Below are 21102 nucleotides of genomic sequence, written 5' to 3'. Positions count from 1 at the left end.
CCACTTGAGCCACAGCTCTATTTGTATTTTGGTGGCTAGCTGGAGATAAGTCTCAAGGACTTTCCTAGCCAGTCTGGCTTCAAACCATGATCCTCAGATCTCAGCCTCCTGAGTAGCTAGGATTACAAGCATGAGCCACTGGTGCCCAGCTTTTTTTTTTTTTTTGCCAGTCCTGGGACTTGAACTCAGGGCCTGGGCACTGTTCCTGAGCTTCTCTTGCTCAAGGCTAGCACTCTTACCACTTGAGCCACAGCACCACTTCCAGCCTTTACTGTTTATGTGGTACTGAGAAATCGAACCCAGGGCTTCATGCATGCTAGGCAGGCACTCTACCACTAAGCCACATTCTCAGCCCCAAATTTATTTTTAATGTACTTATTTTTTATATGGTATCAAGGAATCAAACCTAGGGCCTCATGCATGCTAGGCACGCACTCTACCATTCAGCCACATTCCCAGCCCTAGTTTTCTTAAAGTTTATCCAGCTTTTAGAATTTCTAGTGAGAATACTGAAGCACCCAGCCTGCCATTCTCAAAATTCCCATGTATGGTTCATTCCTGAAGCACAGTAAATTCACTGTACAGAAGGTACGATCTCATAGCTCTGAAGACTTCCTGAAGTTCACATGTTTAGCAGCAGATCCAGAGTTTGTTTTGCTTTTCTCCCTGAGCCAGAGGGCAGTCTTACCAATAGGCCAGAGGGTGGAAGAAATGACCCAGACATCTTCCCAATACTTTTTACACTCCTCTTGCTGACCTGACCTATGTCCTGGTAGTAGGCAAAGGATTGTGGTCCTCCTACTCCTTAAATCACATGACCAGTTATTCCTTTACCACTTTTTGTCCTGTTCTTTGACATCCGGTAACTGAACCCAGCTTTAAATTCTAGATCCCTCCTTTTTCTTTTTTCCTTCTTTTGGTATCAGTACTGACGGCCTCATGCTCTCACTTGGTTTTTCATTCAAGACTGCAGCTCTACCACTTGAGCCACACCTTCACTTCCAGCTTTTTGCTGGTTATTTAGATACATCTTTTGCAAATGTCTGCCCAGGCTGGCTTTGAACAATGATTATTCTCAAGTTGGATTACAGACATGAGCCACCAGCATCTTGGTTAGATCTTAGTTTATGTGCAGTAAAAGCAAGATGTTATCTTCAGCCCACCTCCTCCCCTGCAAAATACAACCACACACTCTCACAACAAAGACCACGCCATTTATTTACAAAGGCCAGTGTGGGAGTTGGAGGAGGGAGGGAGGGAAAGGCAGACATCGTCTCTGAACTGCTTGAAACCTATTCCCGTTTATGAGTGTTATTCTACACCTCCTGCCTCGGTATTCTCAGCCATGGGGTCCTCCAAGCAGCTGTACCACATGATGGGAGGGAAGTGACAGGGCCCCTGATGTTCCATCAGGGGAATATACCATTCTAGATTAAAGACATCACTGCCACACACACACCCCTTCCTCAAATACAACTTTTCAGCCTAGAAGGAAGCTGATAAAGTTCATGGGCTGGCTCCGGAGGAGAAACTTCCCCATATTTTCCTAAAGAAGTGATGGTGTAAAGGTTCCAGTCGTAGATGCAATAGCTTCAAAAGGGCTATCCATATCACCTTGCAGTTACTCAGAAACAATAGGTTCTGGGCTCATAGAAAAACATGCGTGCATGTTTAAAGAAAGGAAGCCTCTATTAGGTGCCTAGCTTCATTGTGCCCCTTTTTTGTGCTTGTCCTGGATCTTGAACTCAAGGCTTCGGGTGCTGTCTGAGCTTTTGTGCTCAAGGGTAGTGCTCTACCACTTGAGCCACAGCTCCACTTCTGGCTTTTTGGTGGTTAATTAGAGATAAAGGTCTCATAGACTTTCCTGCCTGGGCTGGCTTTTGTAAGGTTCCTCCCCACCCTCCCCAAGGGGCTCCAAGCAGATGCCCCCCATCTAATTAAGCCTCCACCCAGTTACCTGGGTAACCAGCAGACCTGGAGGCAGTTACCTCCCCCTTCCCTGAGGTCACATCCTAATCCACAAGGCCACACCCTCCCGCCCATGCCCTAGATAAAGGGGTGGGGGGTGTCTGACCCTCCTCTCTGGTCATGCATCATCTTGGCCACAGGCCAGCAGTTCTGTAATGAACTTTTCTCTCCTGCCTGAATACTGCGTGGCGTTCTCCTTTATCGGCTACCTACTTTAAAAACCTAATAGCTTTGAACTGCTATATTCAGATCTCAGCCTCCTGAGTAGCTAGGATTTATAGGTATGGGCCATTGGTACCTGACAAGCCCCTTTTTTCTTTTTTTGCTTTATTTTTATTTTTGCCAGTCCTGGGGCTTGGACTCAGGGCCTGAGCACTGTCCCTGGCTTCCTTTTTGCTCAAAGCTAGCACTCTACCACTTGAGCCACAGCGCCATTTCCCGCTTTTTCTGTTTATGTGGTGCTGAGGAATTGAACCCAGGGCTTCATGCATGCAAGATGAGCACTCTACTGCTAAGCCATATTCCCAGCCCTGACAAGCCCCTTTGTTCAGCTAGAATTCCATCAGACTCTCTAGTCTCCTCCGCCAGGCCTGGGCCCCTAAGAGTTATTAGTGCTTTTACACACTGTCACCCAGATTCCATGATTTGTTCTCAGGCTGGCTCCCTATTCCCATTTCCCAAATCTCAATTCCTTCTCTCGCTCTCTCTATCATTTTTTTTTTTTTTTTGGCCAGTCCTAGGCCGTGAACTCAGGGCCTGAGCACTGTTCCTGGCTTCTTTTTGCTCAAGGCTAGCACTCTGCCACTTGAGCCACAGCGCCACTTCTGGCCATTTTCTATATATGTGGTGCTGGGGAATCGAACCCAGGGCCTCATGTATACGAGGCAAGCACTCTTGCCACTAGGCCATATCCCCAGCCCCTCTCTCTATCATTTTTAAATTTTAGGTGAGAGACTGGAACTTGAACTTGGTACCTGACACTGTGGCTCACTGGGTAGCACTCTACAAACTGAGACATACCTCCAATCCTTCAATCCCTTCTCTTCTGTACCAGTCTCCACTGGATTGATCTGGTTTCAATTGATTCCTATCCAGAGTGCTGCGTCTCATCTCTTGCTTTGGACACGAACAGACATAGCCCCAAAAGAGCCCATGAAAGAACAAGCCCATGAATGAAAGGACCAGAAGAGGGGTTTGTAGAAGAAAATCACAGCCTGTTTCATCTGCCCCTTACCTTCAGAGTATAAAATTCTAGCACTGGCAGGGCTGGGGCAGAGGAGGGGGAAGAACAAGGAAGAATTACCAGAAATAAATGTAAGGCAAGATCAACCCTAGCAGTACTGATGGAAGACTGTTCCAGTAAACCAGCTAGGTCCTCCTTTGACTCTGAGATATTTGCAGATTGTAAAAGTGTGTGTGTGTGTGTGTGTGTGTGTGTGTGTGTGTGTGTGTGTGTGTGTGTGTGTGTGTGTGTGTGTGTGTGTGTGTGTGTGTGTGTGTGTGTGTGTGTGTGTGTGTGTGTGTGTGTGTGTGTGTGTGTGTGTGTGTGTGTGTGTGTGTGTGTGTGTGTGTAGGGGGCAATCAACAGAACTGTGAAAACAGTTTAAATCTGCTCAAGAAGCATCACAAGAGAAGGTTCTGAGTAAAACAAGCAGTAAAACCAAAATTCTTAGAACTATGGGGTTGGGCCCATGCCTCTAAAGTCAACCAGTGGCTGGCAGAGGACAAAACAGAGGGAAAAGTTGCAGAGGGGAAGGGGCTGACTGAGGAACCAAAAGCTGGCCTTGAGTAGAGGGAGAGGCAGGAGGCATGGGCCTAGACATCAGGAGAGCTGGGAGCCCAGGAGTCTCTCAATAGCTGCGTTGATGTCCCCTCCTGTGGCAATCAGGGCCTGCAGGTTGGCCTCACGATTGATGAAGCCCATGGAGTTGAGCTGTTCCAGTTGCTGCTGAAATCTCACTTCCGGTGTCTGCACCTGGAGGAGACAGGCACCATGAGGAGGGCATGGGAATCACTCAGAGGGACATTTGGTTTTATTTTGTTTTTGGAGCCTCAGCCTCTCAATCCTCCTGCTTCAGCCTCCAGATTGCTGGGATTATAGGCATGTACCCTGGCTCCCAGGGAGATGCTGTGAAATGGAGGCTTTATAAAAGACTAGCAAGTCTTTAATGTCCTCTGTGTCAATCAGTGGGGCAGGAAAAAGTACATAACAAATGAAGGACAGGGACCCCCAGTTCCAAGGTCATTATACCTGTAATAATAAGACAGAGGTGATGTTTAAAATGTCCAAGTCTCTGATGGGCGCAGGGAGGCTTACATTCCTCACTACCTCCCATGAACACTCGGGAGACGTTAACAGGTACTTCATACTGGACTGCTCTGTGACCAAATAAGATGCATGCCAACCATGCCCCTCTTGACAGTTACCACACACAGCCCTTGTCACCGCCAGAAAAAGGTCTCAGGGGAGAAATCACCTGTTTAATTTTGTTTGACCAGGTAATAGACACAATTATACAAAAGAGAAGGCTTTTCATTCTCCACACTCCTATTAATGTCATCTGGAAACATTTCCCCAAAAGATGCAAGGGGAGCATTAGCCTCAATCATGAACAAGACTCAAAAGGCAATCGCTATCTGCCTGGCTGTTCGCTACCAGCCTGGCTGTTGAGAGGAAAGTGTATTTCAGAGAAAGAGAGGGTCAAAGGGTTAGATTGCCTAGGGTCAAAGAGCAGATTGGTCGCCCAGACCCCAGGACCCCACAGTATCAGGGCACTTTTCAGTGTTCCATGTTGCTCCTTATCACATCCACAGTAGCTCTTGGAGGTCATCAGACCCAGCTTAGTGCTTCACACAGAGTTGGACACACTGAGTGTGTGAGTGCACATGCGCATGTGCTGCTAGTAGAAGTTAAACTCAGGGCCCCGCACTGTCCCTTAGTTTTTTTCACCCAAGGCTGGCATTCTACAGGTAGAGCGACTAGCAGTCCTATTTCTGGCTTTCTGGAGATAAGAGTCTCATTGACTTTCCTGCCTAGGCTGGCTTCTAATTATGGTCCTCAAATCTCAGCTTCCTGAGTAGTTAGGATTACAGGCATGAGCCACTAGTGCCTGGACACATATTTTTATTTGTTTGTTTTGTTTTTGTTGCCAGGCCTGGGGCTTGGACTCAGGGCCTGAGCACTGTTCCTGGCTTCTTTTTGCTCAAGGCTTACACTCTACCTCTTGAGCCACAGTGCCACTTCTGGCTTTTTTCTATATATATGTGGTGCTGAGGAATCGAACCCAGGGCCTCATGTATACAAGGTGAGCACTCTACCACTAGGTCATGCTCCCAGCCCCAGGTATTTTTGTTGAATGATGTTTCCAGATGAATTATAAGAGAGAGAGATATCTCGTGGCATCTTTGCTCCTCCTCCAAAGCCCTGGCCTTTACTTTTTTAACCACAACTCTAGTCATTTCGCCTTCCAGAATCCTTTCCAGTCTTAGACATGGAATGTGCTTTAATTATCAATAGAATCCTTGCAGGGGCTAGGGAGGGAGTCCCATGATAAGGTACCTGTTTAGTATGTGTGAGGACCTGGGTTCAATCTCCAGTACTAAAAACAAAGGATCTTTTGCTAGAAATAGAATGATATACTATAGGACTTAAAGGGCAAATTCTGAAGACTGAATGCTTCGGTTTGAATTTTGGCTCCACCACCTATTAACCACATACTAGCAACACAATCTCTCTGGGCCTTTCTTTTCTCCATCTGCAATGCAGAGGCAATGATAATAGCTTTTCCATAAGACTGTCCTGGGAAATAAGGCAAATGAGCACTCCTATATAAAGCATTCACAACGGTAAGTACTATTAGTGTTCTCATCTCCACTTTACAGCCATAGAAACTGAACTCGGGGGATGACTGGCAACCTGCCCAAGGCTAGTGAGTGGCAAACCAGGACTTAAGTGTTTGGCTGCCTGCAAAGTCTATCTTGCTATCTCTTCTTTCTACTGCTACCCTTGACATTATCCAAGATGGAAGGGGCAGTCCTGGCCCCAGCCCCCAGTGTCCCATGTACCTGTGAGTTTCCACTTCCAGCCAAAAGCTGGATCATCTGCTGCATGAGGTGCTGCTGGGTATTGGAAGCCCCAGTGGGAGGAGATGTGGCTGGTGTGGCTGGTGAGGAGGAGGGAGCCTCAGCTGCAGACCCTGCGTTGCTGCCCGAGGGGGCTGGGGTCCGGGACATCCCAAAGGAGCCAAGACTGTAGGCAGGAGAGATCAAGAGATGAGACAACATTCGAGAAAGGGATGAGCCAGGTGCTCATGGCTCACGCCTGTCATCCTAGCTACTCAGGAGGCTGAGATATGAGGATTGTGCTTTGAAGCCAGCCCAGGCAGGAAGGTCCATGAGACTCTTCTTGTTTTTGTGCCTACCTGGGGGCTTGAACTCAGGGTCTGGGGAAGTCTGTGAGCTCTTGTCTCCACTTAACCACCAGAAAACTGGAAGTGGAGCTGTGGCTTAAAGCGGTAGAGCACTAGCCTGGAGCAAAAAAAAAAACTCTGGGACAGCATCCATGCCCTGAGTTCAAGCCCTACAACTGATTAAAAAAAGAAGAAGAATAGAGCCTGGTATAGTGCCAGTAATCTCAGCAGTTGAGAAGCTGAGTGAGGATTTTGAGTTATGAGGCCAATCTGAGGCAAGACCCTGCCTCAACGAGAGAGAGAGAGAGAGAGAGAGAGAGAGAGAGAGAGAGAGAGAGAGAGAGAGAGAGAGAGAGAGAGAGAGAGAGAGAGAGAATATGAGTGTAGAATAGGAATGTGAGATCCAGAAGGAAAAGCAGTCAGGAAAACAGGAAAGGTGATCTTCAGGAACACACAGGCTGCTCAGTGGCCAAGAGAAAGAAGGGATGAAGGGAGGGGCAGTCAACCAGGACCTTGCTGCCATTCCCTCCTCACCTGGGTACCAAACCTGGGGCCTCAGTCTGCAAGGTCTGTAGTCCCTGCTGGATCTGCAGCAAAGCCTGCATGGCCCGGGGATTAGTGAGGATAGAAAGGGACTCGGGGTTCTGCATCTGATGGAAAACAAGAAGAAAAAGGAAGTGTCAGAAAGGAGGAAGAGGGGCTGGGAATATGACCTAGTGGCAAGAGTGCTTGCCTCGTATACATGAAGCCCTGGGTTCGATTCCCCAGTGCCACGTATATACAAAATGGCCAGAAGTGGCGCTGTGGCTCAAGTGGCAGAGTGCTAGCCTTGGGCAAGAAGAAGCCAGGGACAGTGCTCAGGCCCTGAGACCAAGCCTGGCAAAAAAAAAAAAAAAGAAAGGAGAAAGAGGGGCTGGGAATGTGACTCAGTGGTACAGTGCTTGCCTAGCATGAATGAAGCCCTGGGTTTGATTCCTTAGTATCGCATAAACAGAAAAGGCCGGAAGTAGTGCTGCGGCTCAAGTAATACAGTGCTCACCCTGAGCAAAATAAGCTTAGGGACAGTGCTTAGGACCTGAGTTCAAGCCCCATGACCCCAAATGACAAAATAAATGAATAAATAACATTGTTTTAAAAAAAAAAAGGAGGAGGAATCCCAAAGCCCAAGACCTGAGCCATGCTCTGTTCCCTACCTCCATTTCCAATCAAATGAGTCCACCTCTTGCCCTTCCTCTCCAGCCCTTGAGGCTCCTGACTTACCTGTTGTAGAAACACAGGGAGCTGTAGACGGAGCTGCTCCTGAAGCTGGGGGTTCCCCGCAAAGAGCGGCACGTTCACCATCATCTGCCAAAAGGAAGTAAGGAGAGGGAGGCCTGGTTCTTCCCACCCTAAGAAACACTCCCAGCTGGCCTTTGGCAGCTCACACCTGTAGTCTTAGCTACTCAGAAGGACTGTGGTTCAAAGGCAGCCCAGGTAGGAAAGTCCCTGTAAGACTCTTATCTCCAATTAACAACCAGAAAACCAGAAGTGGAGCTGTGGCTCAAAGTGGTAGAGTGCTAGCCTTGATCAAAAAAGCTCAGGGACAGCGCCCAGGCTCTGAGCTCAAGTCCCAAAACCGACAAAAAAAGAAAAAAGAAACACCCCAACAGCCTCCCTTGATATTTGTCCTACTATAGAAAATCTGGCCAGCATTTCCAAAAAAATTATACTGCCCCACCAGGGGACTCTCCTTCCCAGCAATATTACCCTTGTGCCAGTTTGATACCTGAGCAGCAAAGTCTGGGTTCTGGGCAAGTGTCTGCATCATGCTACGCATGTAGGGGGCTGAGATCACATTCTGCATCAGCTGGGGGTTCTCAGAGATCTGTTGGAGAAGTGCCTGCATTTCTGGGCTGTTGAACATCCCTAGGACAAGAAAGGAAAAAGACAGGAAAGAAGGGGTCCAAATGGAAACCAGATGCCTCACTTCAATCATCCTCACTCCAGACATTGAGTGGTTAGAAACTCAGAAGGCACCCAAGTTCTGAGCCTAAGACTAAATCTCTCCTGACTCCAACGTCAGCTTACTATCTACTCTGCTAAGGATTAAGTCAGTTACAAACTAGGCCCAATTTATGCCCCTCTGGACTGTTGCTGCCACAAGGTCAGGTAAGATCTGAGTTGGAAAGGACTGGTTAAACATACACAGGCCAATGATTTTCAATCCTGTCTAAGCTGCAGTCATTCCTTCTTCAAGTCAAATCTTACTCCGAAACCAAGTATGTCAATAGGTAATCGCCTGGAGCTTGGACAGGAGGCATAGAGCCTCTTCTAGAGCATCCCTCCTCATCCTAAAGATGGTTCCAAGCCCCCAGGACTCCAGAATACAATTTGAAAGCCTTGAATCAAGTGCTAGTCCATACTTGGTAAGCAAGGAGACTGAAGCACATAGAGGGTAAAGGATTTTCCCAATCAAGGTATCTCCCAGGGTATAGGGAAATCAGGACAGCCACCAAAAACATTCCCAGAGTCATGTGTATAGTCACAGTCCAGATAAATGCAGCATTCCCTAGGGTTGTGCAGTGTAAAACTTGCACTTCTGTACGTGGCAGCCCTGTACATCCTTCTCTCCCTGCTTCACATCTGCCTGCCCCTGGTTCTGCCCTGAGTCTTCCACAACAACCCCACCACCTCCCAGTCTAACCCATTTACACCGGATGGTACCAAAGATGCTCATGAACTTGCCTGGTTTATTCATGAGCTATATTACTTAGGTCACTCTCAGGGATAGCAGGACATGGTGAGAACAAACCTTTACCCTCTGAAGGGTGGGGACACTACCCGAGGCTGCTGAGCCTCCTTTGGCAGCTTCAATAGTCTCACCTTTATCTTCAATATCCTGGAGCAGTGTAAGCCCCATTCAGCTCTGTGGCAGAGGAGCTGCCCTGGTGACCCTACTAAGCTCCTTCCACCCTGAGACATACCTGACCCCAGGCTAGCCGCATTGATCCCAAAGGGGTTCGAGACTGTCGGGTGCACCTGGCTCGTCCCCGATCCTCCGGTGCCCTCCCCACCGGACCCGGGGGCCTGGGAGGTGGGGGGCGAGGGGCTCCAGGGGTTAGGGAGGGGCTCTCGATTCTCAGTCCGAAGAGGCTGGGAGGACGAGCTGTCGGAGTTCCCGGCCAGGGAAGAGAAAGGATTGTTGCCAAACTGGGAGGAGGGAAAGGTTTTGGGTTAAGGACTGAAACAAATCAGGGACAAGAGCTAGGCCCTTTCTCTCCTCTCACCTACAAGCCTCCCCTTCCCCAGAAAAGGGAGAGAAATCTAAGATTTTGAACATCCTGGGCTCAATTCTCAGCCCACAAAGGACAGCTCCACCCTCAGCCCTCAGGGTGCAGACCCAAGTGATAAAGAGTCATAACTTCATCAAATGAACCTGAATCTCCTCCCTCTGGCCCCTAGGAACCAGGACAGAGCCCCACCCAAGTGATGTGCTGGAGGGAGTCCTGGACTCTATTTCACTTGCTCAGCCTTTCTTACAGGCCAAAGCTGAGGAGCATCCTCCCTTGAGCTGAAGCAAGCAAGCAGGAGGTAGCTAAGCAGCCTTGGGCCTTCCCCATGTGGGTTTTCACATCTAGCCACTTTCCTGTTCAAAATGGGCCACAGAACAGGACTGATCAACTACCTGCCTATTCTGAATTTAGTTCCTCCCATCTCACTAGATGTCTATTTAGATAACAGGGTACATGCAACAGTTTCAGTCTTAGTCCCTGCTTCAGATTTCTGGTTCTGGCCTAGCATGGACACCCCCATCTAGCTCTGAGCTCTGCTTTCTTTTACAGGTATATCCTAAGGGTTAAATCTTTTCCTGAACTATCCAGAATGAGAGCAGTCATTATTCATTGAGGGCCATGTGCCTGAAACACTTATTTTATTAATGTTCAGAATATCCCTTTAAAACATTAGTTCTCAAAGTGTGGTCTCAGAACCCCGGCAAAATTTAAAATGTTTTTCATAATTCTAAGGTGTTAATTTACTTTTTTTTTCACTCTTATTTAGGATAGAATGGAGTTTCCCAAAGGCTACATAATACATGACATTCAAAGGGATGAATGGGAATCTTAGAAACCAGCTGTCTTATAGCAGGCTAGATACAAAGTAAAATGAGGTCAAACGTTCCTCTACAGTTGTTTGTTTCAGGAAATAAAATTAGCTTATGTTAACTAGTAATGGGTTATTTTTCAATGACTAAAGTAGTGTGTGTGTGTGTGTGTGTGTGTGTGTGTGTGTGTGTGTGTGTGTGTGTGTGTGTGTGTGTGTGTGTGTGGTACTGGGGCTTGAACTCAAGAGCCTGGGTGCTGTTCCTTAGCTTTTTGGCTTAAACCAGCACTCTACCATGTGAGCCATGTGACCAGCACCTGGCCTAAATAGAGTATTTTAAAAAGAAACTCTCAAGCAGGGTGCCGGTGGCTCATACCTGTAATCCTAGCTACTCAGGAGGCTCGCAGTTCAAAGCAGGAAAGTCCATGAGATTCCTTTTTTTTTTTTTTGGCCAGTCCTGGGGCTTGGACTCAGGGCCTGAGCACTGTCCCTGGCTTCTTCTTGCTCAAGGCTAGCACTCTGCCACTTGAGCCATGGTGCCACTTCTGGCCATTTTCTATATATGTGGTGCTGGGGAATCGAACCCAGGGCCTCTTGTATACAAGGCAAGCACTCTTGCCACTAGGCCATATCCTCAGCCCCATGAGATTCCTTTTTAAAAATTTTTGTCAGTCATGGTACTTGAACTCTGGGCCTGGGCGCTGTCCCTAAGCTCTACAACTCAAGGATAGCACTCTACCACTTTGAGCCACAGTGCCACTTCTAGTTTCTGGTGATTAATTGAAGATGAGTCTCACGGACTTTCCTGCCAGGGCTGGGTTTGAGCCAAGATCCTCAGATCTCAGCCTCCCGAGCAGCTGGGATTACAGGCATGAGCCATCTGTGCCTGGCTTCCTTGAGACTCTTATCTCCAGTTAATCACAGATAAAACTGGAAGTTGGGCTGTGGCTCAAGTGGTAGAGTGCTACCCTTAAGCAAAAGGAGCTCAGGAACAGCACCCAGGCCCAGAGTTCAAGCCTCCAAACAGGAAAAAAAAAAAAAAGAATGAGCTAGGCCTGGGAATTTGGCCTACTGGTAAAGTGCTCGCCTGACATACATGAAGCACTGGGTTCGATTCCTCAGCATCACACAGTATAAAAAAAGCCAGAAGTAGCACTGTGGCTCAAGTGGTAGAGTGCTAGCCTTGAGCAAAAGAAGTGCAGGGACAGTGCTCAGGCCCTGAGTTCAAGCCCCAATACTGGCAAGAAAAAAAAAAAAAAGAATGATCTCTCTGTTAGGAAAGCACGGGCCACTCAAGATCTAGTGCATTCCTTTTCTACTAAGGTTGAATAAAGGAGATCCTGCCCTCACTTCACACCCAGTGTGTGTTAATTGTGAAAGTTCATTAAGCTGTACAGTCTACAGTCACATTAGTCTTCGATAAAACGTTTCAAAAAGAGCAAGTTGAAGTGAGAGAATTAGCATGATACCACTTCTATAATGTTTAAGAATATGTAAAACAGCACTGCAGATGTTTATGGACATACACAAAGGCAATGAAACAATCAGAATGATAAACACTAACTTCAGGGAGCAGTTAACTCTGGCAAGGGAATGAGGAATAGGACTGGGGAGGGGGATTTGAAGGCCACAGAAAGACTTAACTTGTACATATGTACGAGTAGGAAAATATACAAAGCATAACATTAGTAACCAAGGAGAGTGTGTGTGATGGGAGAGTGTGTGTAGCTTAGTGATAAGAACATCTGCCCACTACAAGGTCCTGGGCTTGATCTCCAGCACCACAAAAGCAAAACACAAAACAAAATAAGGGGATAGAATAGGGATGTCTGGAAGATGGAAACCAAAGGATCCCTTTTGTATACTTTTTTTTTTTTGGCCAGTCCTGGGGCTTGGACTCAGGGCCTGAGCACTGTCCTTGCAATTCTTTTGCTCAAGGCTAGCACTCTGCCACTTGAGCCACAGCGCCACTTCTGGCCGTTTTCTGTATATGTGGTGCTGGGAAATTGAACCCAGGGCCTCATGTATACGAGGCAAGCACTCTTGCCACTAGGCCATATCCCCAGCCCCTTTTGTATACTTTTTTATCTTAGATAACTTTCCATAGTTTTCAATTAGCTTCTGAAATTTGAAACATGTAGAAATACAATGTGTTTAACGTAAAACTAAATTCTGAGTAGGAACCAAAAGAGGCAATGAAATTATATAGGCCAACATATTTAGGATAATATAGATATAGGAGGATGCCCTTGAACTCAAGGCCTTAAGCCCTTGTTTGTTTTTTTTTTGTTCAAGGTGCTCTACTACTTAAGCCATATCTCTAGTTCTAGCTTTTTGTTGGTTTATTGGAGAGAAGAGTCTCACAGGCTTTTCTGCCTAAGTAGGCTTCGAACTGTGATCCTCAGATTTCAGCCTCCTGAGTAGCTAGAAATATAGGAATGAGCCACCGGTGTCCAGTTTACATTTTTATCTACACTGTTGTTTTTTAAACGACTAACCAATACTTTTTGTATTTTGGAATAAATTCATTAAACTTTTTTTGGGGGGGGAGGGGAGTCAGTTGTGGGGCCTGGGTGCTGTCCCTGAGCTTTTGTGCTCAAGGCTAGCACTCTACCACTTTGAGCCACAGATCCACTTCTGGTTTTCTGGAGATAAGAGTCTCATGGAATTTCCTGCCCAAGCTGGCTTCCAATTATGATCCTCACTCAGATATCAGCCTCCTAAATAGAGCCCAGCTCTGGGCTGGGGATATGGCCTAGTGGCAAGAGTGCTTTGCCTTGTATACATGAGGCCCTGGGTTCGATTCCCCAGCACCACATATACAGAAAATGGCCAGAAGTGGCGCTGTGGCTCAAGTGGCAGAGTGCTAGCCTTGAGCAAGAAGAAGCCAGGGACAAGTGGCAGAGTGCTAGCCTTGAGCAAGAAGAAGCCAGGGACAGTGCTCAGGCCCTGAGTCCAAGCCCCAGGACTGGCCAAAAAAAACAACAAACAAACAATAGAGCCCAGCTCATTAAGTGTGGGTTTTTGTTGTTGCTGTTAGTCCTGGGGCTTGAACTCAGGTCCTGAGCACTGTCCCTGGCTTCTTTTTGCTCAAGGCTAGCACTCTACCACTTGAGTCACAGTGCCACTTCTGGCTTTTTTTTCTGTTCATTTGGTGTTGAGGAATCGAACCCAGGGCTTCGTGTATGCTAGGCAAGCACACTATTGCTAAGCCACATTCCCAGCCCCTCAATAAGCATTTTTAAAAGTCCATAATCCTAGGCCATGACCTCAGAGATTTAATTCAATATGTAGGTCAAATGTGAAGTCAGAAACATCATTAACAAGCTCTGTAGGTGATTCTGATCTGTACAAGCCATGGACTACACTTGAGGCACACCGTATTAGGGCTAACTTTTGACCATAACCTTTGAGCCCCCTGGTACAAAAATGGACACTATGCCTTGCTGGCTTTTCTAGGTACTCTGCCATAATGTGCCAGCATGCCTCAGTCCACTCAAGATGCACTGTTGGGAATGCATTGAAGCCAAGACTCACCCTTCTGAGGGACAACACCCTGGGCTTGCTTGCCTTGCCTGAGGGCAGGGAATCCTGAGGCCAGACAAACACCCCCCCCCCCCCCCCAGCCGTTCCCACCTGTTCCCGGGCAGCAGTGAACATGGGCTCCTGGATGTCAGTGTACATGCGGCGGAGGGCATTATACCCGCCGGGGATGCTCTCCAGGTTGCTCAGGGCCCGGTCCTGATTACGCATCATTTCTTGCATCATCGCTGGATTCCGAGCAAGCTCCATTGTCTGGTGAAGGAAGAGAGACGGGATGGACCCTGAAACCAGGAGACCAAGATAGAGAAAGGACAGGCCCTGAGGAGAAAGCCGTTTCAGAAATGCAGGATCTGCTCCACAGAGGCAGAGAGTAAGGCAAACCAGACTTCCTTCCTCTCCTGTAATCTAGGCCCCAACCATGCCTCCCTGTGGTTACTTTGGTTGGCTTTTTCTAGCAGAGGACCATGTTTCCAGATGGGGTAGGGCAGTAGCTTTTCTTTCTTAGGCTCTGATGGTCCACAGACGTGTTAGGGATCACAAGGAAACTGAGTATGAAGGGACAGGAGAGTAGGGAGAAGGCAGAAAGAAAATCAGTTTCTATTGAGCAGCTACTATAACTAGGTACTGGGCTAAGCAGTCTACAGAATTCAAGTCATGCCATCCTCACAATGACAATCCCAGGTAAGTATTCCTGTCCCCATTTTGTAAATGAAAAAACAAATAAGCTTAGAGATATTCAAGAACTTGCTGCCTGAGATACATAACCAGTTAATGGTAGAAACAGGTTTCAAGGCCAGGTTAATCTGTCTCACCAAGACCACATTGTGCCTCCTGACCTCCCTCCCATCAGAGAGGGGAAGGAATCAGGCTGAGAGAACGCTGATATCCTCAACCCTAGTCCAAGGTCTTTAGCCTGATTGAAACTTAAGCAACACTGAAAATTGATGATGGCCATAGTCTTCCCCTCCTCCTCTCCCCTTCTTTTTATTTTTTGGTACTGGTACTAGGGCTTGAATTCAGGGCCTTGTGCTCTTACTTGGCCTTTTCACTCATGGCTGGTGCACGACCATTTGAGCCATAACTCCACTTCCAGCTTTTTTTTGTTGGTTAATTAGAGATAAGTCTCACAAACTTTTCTGCTTAGGTTGGCTTCAGATCTTAATCTTCTGATCTCAGCTTCCTGAGACCTAGAATTACAGACATGAGCTACTAGCACTTGGCAAAGCTTTTCTCTCTGTAGGTAATGCAAACTTTTTATTAGGAGTCACTGGCATCAAACCTCACTAAGTTCAGGATGGAGAACGCGAGCACAGTGACTTCTTGTTTCCACCCACATGACCTACTTTCCTTCTTCCCAAATTTGTTCTATAGCACCTGCCTCTTTCTTTCTTTCTTTCTTTTGACAGTCCTGGGGCTTGAACTCAGGACATGGGCACTGTCCCTGAGCTTCTTTTGCTCAAGGCTAGCATTCTACCACTTGAGCCACAGAGCCACTTGCAGACTTTTCTGTTTATGTGATACTGAGGAATCGAACCCAGGGCTTCATGCCTGCTAGGCAAGCACTCTACCACTAAGCCACCTTTCCAGCCCTAAGATGCTTTCTTAAAAGACAAAAACAAAACAAAACTCCACACCCTTTTAGACTCATGGGACTCTGATCTCATTTCATATTCATTCATCCAGTAACTATTGAGTGGTTACTATGTATTAGGCATAGTTCTAGGTAAGGAACTAAACACTTGAAACCTCTTGCCCAGCTGGGCACCAGTAGCTCACGCCTATAATCATAGCTACTCAGGAGGCTGAGATCTGAGGATTGTGATTCAAGGCCAGTCCCAATAGAACAGTTCCCATGAGACTCTTTATCTCCAATTAACCACCAGAAATCCAGAAGTGAAGCTGTGGCTCAGAGGTAGAGCACTAGTCTTGAGCAAAATTGCTCAGAGACAGCACCCAGGTCCTGAGTTCAAGCCCTACAACCAACCAAAAAAAGAAACCTCCACCACCAACAACAAAAAAACCCTTTGCCCTTAGGTTAGTTTTCTTCTGGTAAGTCCAGCTCTGTCTGATATCCACAGCTCTGCTGGGAATACCATTTCTCCATGTCCCTTGGACTGGTCTGACTTGAAGCTCCCAAAAACATCAGTGGCAAAATGGCATCTGTTAGGTTCTTCTTCCCCACCAGACCTATGCAGTCACAATGCTCCTCAAAACATCTTATGTTTTACTCTCAGGTCTTTGCTTTTCTGGCTCCTAGCCCTGGATTTCCCCCCCGCCCCCCTTTCCCTGGCTCATCTGTCCTCCCCTTTAAAGTCTCAATTTGGTGTTATTTCTTCTAGGCCTTGGTATGCTCCAGGGTATGCCCCAGGCCCTCTTTCCTCCTATAGGATGGTGATATCAGGATAGTACACTGTACTGTTTACTTGTCCCACTTCCCTCTGAGATCAGGGGTTGAAGAAAAGCTAATCCTTCGTCCTTCTTTAACTGTGCCTCAAATATTCAAAACATAGCTGCTACGGGCTGGGGATATGGCCTAGTGGCAAGAGTGCTTGCCTCGTATACATGAGGCACTGGGTTCAATTCCCCAGCACCACATATACAGAAAATGGCCAGAAGTGGCGCTGTGGCTCAAGTGGCAGAGTGCTAGCCTTGAGCAAAAAGAAGCCAGGGACAGTGCTCAGGCCCCAGGACTGGCCAAAAAAAAAAGAAAACAAAACATAGCTGCTAAATGAATGGATGGATGAATGAATGAATGAACGAACCAATATGGGACAAGGCAAGAAAGGTTGAACAGGGAATCGGGTATTTCTTCACCCTTTCTTTCTCTCTCTCTCTCTCACCTACCTGCCTCATGAGCTCAGGGTTGTTGAGCATGTGGCTGATCTCAGGGTTCCGCTCCATCAGCTGCTGCATCTGGGGGTTAGCCATGATCATGTGGCGCATCAGGTCAGGGTTAGACATCATATCCTGGACCAAGGGGTTCTCCATGATTTGTGACAGCATCTCAGGGTTGGACATCAGCTGCCTCTGCATCTGTTGCTGCAGCTCCATGAAGTTGGCAGAGCCTAGGCCCAGGCTGCCCAGCCCCAGGATGCCCCCAAAGCCAGCTGTGGGGAGGGGACAGGGTCACAGTCTACCCCAAGAGTCCTTCCGCCATCTAGCAGAGCCAGAATTTGGATCTCCAAGATGGACCCAAGCTACTTCTCCCATCCCCCTTTCCAGTCACTCCCATAGCCCCAGGTCTGATCCACTTCTGGCAAAGAGGTGAGCTCACAGGATTGAGATCTCTTTGGTGGCAAAGACTGAGCTAAGCACAGAGTCAAGCAGAGGCAAGGCAATCAGTAGTGGGCTGTTAAATGAGTAACCAAACACTTCACATCTGCATAATTTTGGGATCACCCTTTCCCAGTTCACAGGCTCTGACAGTCTCCATGCCCAGGGCTCATTCTTGGCTATGCCCCCCTCTTCTAGGGAAATTCATGGACTAGTTTCCTCCCCAGCTTGGTCAGGCACTAAGGTCTGGAACCTAATTCCAGGTGTCCCTAGTCACTGAACTAGGAGTAAGGACCATGCTTCCCCGCCTCCACTTTTGGCTTTTCCCCACACCCCCAACCCAACACAAAATTGTGCTCCCCTTTCTAAGGGCTTACAGAGAATAGATGCAGTAGCACTGGGGGGGTCCCTCACCAACCCCTGGGGAAGGACCCCCCCCACTGCTCCTCCGGCTTCCACTGCCAGCATCTGAAGCGGCACTTCCGGAAGTGGAGGGCTGTGCAGGGGTGGCAGGCGAAGCCGGGGTGGTGGAGGGTGCTGAGGCCGGGTCAGGAGTAGAGGGGGGAGAAGCAGCAGCCGCAGCTGGATCCTGAGTCCTGAAGAAGAGAGTAGAATCCTGGTTGGATTAAGTACGGGAGAAGGAAGGTACCACAGCCATAGTTATGAAGGCTGTGCAGTTACTGCCAGCCCAAGCTACCTTATGAGCAACCCTGGTTCCAGTCACCTCAGGCTGGGTGAGGTGATGCTGGCCGGTTGGTGGTCAATAAACAGGGAGAGGGAAGGAGTCATTAGTATCATCTGTCTTCATTCAAGGCATCTCCTGGAGGAAGATGCAATTGTCTTTACCTAGGAGCCACCCACCCAGGCCTGGGCACAGGCCCTCTAGGTGTGGTTGAGGAAGGGTGAAGGAAGTATTGGACTGGGAAGTCCCAACCAGAAACTAAGTCTGCTCCTCTCCTGAGCTTACTTCTGAGGGGTCTTGATGACCAGATGGACAGTGAGCCCGTCTTTGATCCCATGCTGGTTCAGTGTGTCTCCATCCTTGAGGATCTTGCCTGCGAAGATCAGGACCAGCTGATCCTGCTGAGCCTTAAACCTCCGTGAGATTTCCTCTTTGAACTGTGATCAAGAGGCAAAGAACATTGTGGGGGCTGCTGAGACGCCACCCACCAGGGACCCTGCCACTTCTTCAAGAAGGTCTGCATTCCCTGGCTCTGACCTCTACTTGTGGAAAGTCCTTTTTGCAATCTCAACTCCCTCCCTCTAGCTATAACAAACAGCTTCTTTCTTAATTTCTTTTTCTTTTCTTTCAGGTCTGAAAATAGGACTGAAGGTCTGAGTTGTTAGACAAGTTTCCACCATTTGAACCCCCCACCCCTCCAGCCCAGTAGGTCTCTCTTTATTCAAGGAGCTAGACCAAGCTCTTCTCACAACTCCATCCCAGAGGCTTCCATCCTTACCTGTTTATAAGAGTACTACTGGGGCAGCCCTCCCATTCCCAATCCCTTCTAGTTGCCTGGGATCCAGGCAGAGTCTCCTTTCAGTCTTCTCTGGCTCCCAGTTTTCCCTTTTCTTTGTGTCAGTCCTGGGGCTTGAACTCAGGGCCTGGGTGCTGTCCCTGAGCTCCTTTTTGCTCAAGGCTAACTAATCCTCTACCACTTGAGACAGCAAGACTTTCAGCATTTTCTTTTTCTTTTGGCTAGTCCTGGGGCTTGGACTCAAAGCCTGGACACTGTCCCTGAGCTTCTTTTTGCTCAAGGGTAGCACTCTACCACTTGAGCCACAGCGCCACTTCAGGCTTTTTTTCTGAGTACTTTATTGGAGCTGAATCTTAGGGACGTTCCTGCCCAGGCTGTCTTTAAACCCTGATCCTCAGATCTCAGCCTCATAAGTAGCTAGGATTACAGGTGTGAGTCACTAGTACCCAGCCTCCCTTCTTTTCTATTCCCAGCTTTCCCATAACAACTCCACAAATTAGTAACCATTCACAAGTTAGTAATTTAGTGCATTAATTATCTTCCTCACCCTAAAGATAAGAAAACTGAGGACCAGAGAGTTTAGGTAACTGGTTTTGGGGCGACTGGAATTCAGGCCTTGATACAAATGTCCAGGCTCCTAACCAAACACACATCTCTCAATCAGAGCTGTTTTCAAATTCAGGCTTGCAGAGAACACTTTAAATTCCGAGGTTTAGTCATTTCATATGGAAAAGTGAGGAACAGAGATCGCACTGAGGCTACTTTGGGGCAAGTAAGACTCTCCAAATTCTATTGGCTCCTCCAAACAAGACCAAACACACCCACCCTCGAAGTATAAACAGTGCACTGGCTAAGCAAAAGCAGCTTCCAAGCCCCGCCTATGTGAGATTCTGAAGCCCAGCAGGGAATAGCTTCCCTTGCAACTGAAATTTTATTGAGTACCTACTGAAGTCTGTAAATCCCAGGGGAGAGCAAAGAGCCAGACGGATGAGTCTGGGCAGAGGGGAGGGCGCCCAGAGACGCCAGGACTTTCTCCCGGAGACACACAGCAGGCGCTGAGAACTCCGCCCGCACCCCCCCCCCAATACCCCACCCCGTGCGCTCCGGTTCAGCCGCACCGAGCCCCGGTCCCACTCGGTGCCTTGAATTCCCCCCCTCGAGCCCAGGGTCCTCCCCAGTCCCCAACACGCCCCCAGCTCTGGCCACACCAGCCAAACCCGCACCCACCCCCCCAGCACGCGCCGCGCTCCCCCGCACCCACCCTCGCAGGGCGCCCCCTTCGCGCGCCTCTCCTCCCCGGCCAGGCTCCGGGGTCCCCGCCAGCCCCCCAGCCTCCGGGCGGGGACGGAGCCCGGGGCCAGGCCCTCACGAAGCCCCCCCCCCCCCCGCCGCGGGCCCCTCCTCCTTGCCCGCCCCCCACTACCCCACCCCCCCCTCCGCCCCGCAAGCCGCGCTACCTCCTTGACCGAGGCACGATCGCAGATCACGATCTCCTCCTTGTCCTTGGGGGTCTTGACTGTGACCCGAATAGGGGGCCTCGCCTCGGCCCCGCTCGGCTCCGCCATGCCGCCGCCGCCGCCGCCACCCGGCCGCCCGCCAGCCCGCCCGACTCCTCCTCCCCGGCCGGCCCGGCTCGGCTCCGGCGCCTCCGTCCCCCCCCCCCCTCCCCTCCCTCCTCTCCCTCCCTCCCCCTCCCCAAGGCTTCGCCGCCCCCTCCGGACCCGCCGCCGCCACAGCGCCCCGGGCGGACCGGGGGGGCCACTGCAGCGGGGTCGGCCCTGGGCCCGGCCCGGCCCGGGGCTGGGCCCCCGCGGGGTGGTGACCCCGGAGGGGCGCGGGCAGGGGCGGGAGACGCGCGGGCCCCCGGCCGCCCGGAGCAGCGCCGCGTCCCCGCGGCCGGGAGCCGCCCGCGCCCCGCCCCGCCCCGCTAACTCCCGCTCCGGGACAAAGGGCTTTCTGTGTCTCCCTGCATCTCGGTTCGCCGAGATAACCTGGTCTCCTCCAAGCCCGAGGCTTCCCCCACTGCTAGACGCCCATGGGAGCCTCCTCTTCGGGGCTGAGCCGGCTCCCCGCGGGCTCTGGCCGGCCAGTCTCCAGGCTGCGTTCTCAGCACCGGCTTTTGCCTACGTGGCCTTTCTGAGCCTTGATCTCCTCAAGTAGAGAGCCGCCCATCGCCTCTCCTTAGAACGGTGCGTTAACCCAGAAGAACTGCTTTGAAAAAGAACCACAGGTGGGGCCTAGGAAATACAGAGGGCTTGTAAACTACTACGGAAGCGCAGATCGCCAGGCCGACATGATGACCCGCTCCCCCCCGAAGGGGTTAAAAGTCTTTCCAACGCTGCCACTAGATC

At 49.5% G+C, this 21102-nt stretch overlaps 1 protein-coding gene and 1 long non-coding RNA gene across 2 annotated transcripts; both read right to left on the bottom strand.

Annotated features, from left to right (window-relative positions):
* Positions 1 to 251: 251 nt before the first annotated feature.
* On the bottom strand, positions 252 to 2705 carry LOC125359329. Its single transcript, XR_007212536.1, has 3 exons — positions 2473 to 2705; positions 969 to 973; positions 252 to 327 (listed from the first exon to the last, which is right to left on the bottom strand). It is a non-coding gene; the product is annotated as an uncharacterized LOC125359329 (long non-coding RNA).
* A 769-nt stretch (positions 2706 to 3474) lies between these two features.
* Positions 3475 to 20379, bottom strand: Ubqln4 (ubiquilin 4). The gene is given in 12 exon segments (XM_048357008.1): positions 3475 to 3943; positions 6034 to 6217; positions 6912 to 7027; positions 7638 to 7721; positions 8143 to 8282; positions 9341 to 9566; positions 14094 to 14252; positions 16845 to 17107; positions 17651 to 17678; positions 17680 to 17869; positions 18241 to 18392; positions 20209 to 20379. Coding segments are annotated over 12 exon segments (1803 nt in total). The 5' UTR covers positions 20317 to 20379; the 3' UTR covers positions 3475 to 3790.
* Positions 20380 to 21102: the final 723 nt, after the last annotated feature.

Source organism: Perognathus longimembris, chromosome 11, assembly GCF_023159225.1.
Source record: "Perognathus longimembris pacificus isolate PPM17 chromosome 11, ASM2315922v1, whole genome shotgun sequence".
Lineage (NCBI taxonomy): Eukaryota > Metazoa > Chordata > Mammalia > Rodentia > Heteromyidae > Perognathus > Perognathus longimembris.
The sequence above is the reverse complement of the archived record's forward strand: the minus strand, read 5'-3'. Positions and strand labels throughout refer to the sequence as shown.